This window comes from Myotis lucifugus, unplaced genomic scaffold (genome assembly GCF_000147115.1).
Source record: "Myotis lucifugus unplaced genomic scaffold, Myoluc2.0 scaffold_148, whole genome shotgun sequence".
NCBI classification, from domain to species: domain Eukaryota; kingdom Metazoa; phylum Chordata; class Mammalia; order Chiroptera; family Vespertilionidae; genus Myotis; species Myotis lucifugus.
The window spans coordinates 60271-64098 of NW_005871196.1; the positions used below are offsets into that span (position 1 = coordinate 60271).

At 51.5% G+C, this 3828-nt stretch overlaps 1 protein-coding gene across 1 annotated transcript in view; it reads right to left on the reverse strand.

The window, feature by feature from the left end:
- Window positions 1-874: 874 nt before the first annotated feature.
- Window positions 875-3828, reverse strand: part of NKX3-1 (NK3 homeobox 1) — a 3269-nt gene continuing 315 nt past the window's right edge. The window contains exons 2-3 of the mRNA XM_014461059.2: window positions 3723-3825; window positions 875-2687 (exon numbers count right to left, since the gene is read on the reverse strand). Of these exons, the coding sequence (XP_014316545.1) occupies window positions 2269-2687; window positions 3723-3825 (522 nt within the window). The 3' untranslated portion in view covers window positions 875-2268. The remainder of the gene's footprint in view (window positions 2688-3722; window positions 3826-3828) is intronic.

The window sequence follows — 3828 nt, forward strand, 5'->3', positions numbered from 1 at the left end:
GACATACTAGCTCTTCAAATGCCGTTCTACCAGTTCAGATAGGGTGGAGTAACTAGTTCCAAGCAGGGAAAGGCAGGATGGACTCACAAACCAAATAATTTTAAACAAAGGCTGTTTTGTTTTGTTTTGTTTTTTTGCAACACAGTATATATCACAGTGAAATGTTTAATACTTGCAGAATTGCAGGTTGAAAGAATTAAATTTAGGAGGTGGGGGAGAAAGGGTACCGAGCAGAGAATGAGCTTTGAACGCGTATCTTAGGAGACATGTGAAAAGGGGAAAGCGATTTAGGCCATGCTGCCTCCTATGCTCCCCGCATTGTCCGCAGCACGTGGCGTTTTACAATATTTCAATGTGGAGTTTGAGCGATAGAAACTGGGGTGAAATGGGCCAACATTCTATCAACTTTGGTGGGTTTGCCACCAACAGTAAATTGGCCCTTTTAATAGGAGGAAATTGAAAGGTTTCTCACTAAAGAGAATTAAGTGGTGGGATCAAGAGATTTCCAGGCCTCAGGGTACCTCATTAGTGACTGGCTTTCTTCATTCTGTCTTCCAGGTCACCTGAGATAACAGAATGGAAACAGAAGGGTGGCTACATTTCTCCTTTGCCCTCTTCTCGTTCTCTCTGAAATCACGAGGTGACTCATTTTGGGGATCCATTTTTTTTTACAGGCATTAAACACAGTTCCTGAAGCATTTGGAAATTATTTTTTGTTTCGTGATGGGAGCCACAATAATGTTGCATTTTGAAAACTGTTTCTTTTTTTCTTAGCCTCTTTCTGCAAAGTGTTCTCTCCTGGACTGGGCTCTCTGAGGCCCAGGCAGACTTTTCTTCCACACACCACCACCACCACCCCTGCCCACCCCCGCACAACCCCCTGCCCCTGCCCCAGCCCTGAGCCCTGAATCTCCATGGCCAGCTCAATGGTACCGACCCTGCATTGTGCACTGCCTTCCCGTGTGTGAAAGCCATTCCTCTTACTTCCTCTGCCTGCGGGGATCCCAAAGGGTTGTCAGACTTTGAACTGTAACAACAGCCACCAGAAAGTCCTATAAAAGCAGCAGTGACCTCTGGAGCTGTCAAATCTTTAAATAGGATTTGGGATTTAATGCTGTATATTTTTAAAAGAAAAAAATAAGAATTGTTAGACATATAAAAAACAAAACACATGTATTTTAGCCAATTCAGAATCTGTCCTCCTCCCTTTTTTAACCCAGGAGAGATAAAGTTTGAGAGAAAAAAAACAAACAAAACAAAAAACTGGACCAGATCTCAGGCTAAATAAGGAAGGCATATGTTAGGTGCAGCCAGACCCAAAGTCTGGATTGAAAAGAAGCCATTTCAGTGGGTGATTGCTGTGGAAATGGGACAGAAAATATGAGGAGGAAGGCGCGTAAAGAATTATGTGATCGTCATAATGTGGCATGCAATATAGCCTGAGAACTCCAGGAGCCTTCTCATTCTAAGTTCTCGGACCCAGGGCAAACGATCCAGAGAGGCTTTTTGTTTGTTTTTTTTACCTTTTGCTAACAAAATTGCAATGCCTCCCGCAGCAGCGTGGGGGCTTCTTGGACACACGGGGCTCCTTCTAGCCTGGCCAGCTGCTTACAGTAGTGTTCTGGTTATACAGCTTGTCTTAAGCCCACAGCGAATAACTCTTGGTCTACTTGGGCCACCTTGCAAATACTTAGGTTGGTGAACTCTTTACAAAGGACTAAACCTGAGCACGACAGGTTTCTCGGCGAGACCCTCTGTGTCCCTCTCTTACAGGGACAAAGAGAAAGCTTGGTCATATTCCAAGGCCAATGAGGCTTTTGAACTTCAGTCTAATTTGGTAGTGACATCCTCATCTTGGCTGTCCTTTCTCCCTCAGGTTTGCTCTCTCAGAGTCTCTGCCCGGTTACATGGGAGGAAGAAGCTCCAGGAACGCGATCCTCAGCAGCAACTCGGACAGTGCACACAACAGCCCACACAGGGCTGCAAACCGCACTTGACTCTACCCTTCCCCACTTCAAACAGGTCTCTAAAGGCAAAAAGGACCTACGTCATGTGTTGGGGGAACTATTTGAATATTAAATTATGCACTGGGCAAGACCTCTCTCTGGCCCACCAGTGAAGAATCTGGAATTTCCATGCAAACCTCCAACAGTCTTGGTCTGCATGCCTCTTGCTCCCCAGTCCTCCTGGCCTGGCCCCTTTGCTTTGAGGAAAGACAACCTGGGGAAGGCAGTTTCTGATCATGAACGTTCGTCGTCTGAGCTGGCGTTACCAGAAAGCTGGGCTCCAGCCTCCCAGGCAGTACAGGTAGGGGTAGTGAGGGTAGCTGCTGTACATGGAGATGAGGGGGGCCCGGGAGAAGCCCTCGTCTTTCAGGGCTGGCAAGGAGGCGTGCTTCTCCAGGCCGCCCAGGTCCGACGTGAGCTGCTTTCGCTTGGTCTTATAGCGTCTGTTCTGGAACCATATTTTCACTTGGGTCTCGGTGAGCTTCAGGTTCTTGGCCAGGTGAGCCCTTTCGGGGGCCGACAGGTACTTCTGGTGGCTGAACTTCCTCTCTAACTCGATGACCTGAGAGTGGGAGAAGGCGGCCCGGGAGCGCTTCTGCGGCTGCTTGGGGGCTTGGGGAAGGCTTGGCGAGGTGCCTGAAGTGTTTTCACAGTCCAACAGATAAGTCTCCAAGTGCCTATCTGGAAACAAGAGGGGAGAGAAGGGGGCGGGAAGGGAAAAGTTACATGTTAGTAGGGAAGAGGACAGAATTCAATCCACCCTTATCGCTTCAGTGAGTGAACAAACAGCCCACTGTCATCTTGGATACATCGCACGTTTTTCACATGACTCAGGAGTTCTCAGGAAGGAGTGAGCGAGCATGTATACTATGTATTAGTTTCCTAATAGCCATCAAGAACCCAAAGCAGAGGCGGCTAGTGGCAGAACTTCCTGCTGTGTGGTCCCCGGGAGTTAAGCAGGGATTCTGGATGAGTATCCAGAGGGCGGTGGGAGAGGGAGGAGGGAAGAAGCACCCAAAGGCCTGAGGGCTAAAGGAAAGCACCTTTTCTGGCTTTAATCCACCCCAACCTCCCCCATTTTTTCTAAATGAGGCGTTAGGATACCTCATAAGGAGTGATGGGAAAGAAAATAAGTCTACTTTAAATGTCCCGAAGACCAGAGGGAACTCCCAAATTGATTGTTTTGCTGCTCCTGTGATTGGGAAGCGAAAGGGGGATCTTTGTTGGGCAAATTCTAATTTCTTCATATTCGTGATTATCAGTTACTTGTGGTACATTCGTTACTGTAAATGCTAAGAGGTAATTCGGGGCTGGCACCGACCAGCAGTCGCGGGGTGGCTGGGGGCCGGGTGGGGTTTCACTGGGACTGCGGTGCGGGGAGGACACGATGGGCGCGGCGTGTGCTCTGGTTTTGAAGCCCCGAAGTCCCGGGCCGGGAGCCCTGGGAGCCCGGAGCATCCTGCGAGGAGTCAGGCCGATGTCTACATCCTGCGCCGCCTGCACGCTGGGGCTCAGGGTTCATCTCCGAGGCGCACCCGCGGCAGGACACAGCGAGGCCCCTTCGCCCGTCGCCGCGGGCCCCGCATCCCCGCAGCAGCCGGAGCTCCGGGAGGTGCGCCTGGGACCGGTCCTCACGCCCGCGCAGCCTGCAGGCCAGTGCGCCCTCTGCGGGTCCCCACCCGGCCCGGCCCGGCCTCCGGGGCCCCGAGGGTTTACCTGGCTCCGTCTCCGCTGGCGACTCGGCCTCCCCGGGCGCGGCGCGGGGCCGGGGGCTCGCCTCGTCCTCCTGCGGGTCTGCGCCGCCGCTCCCCGCCTGGGGCTC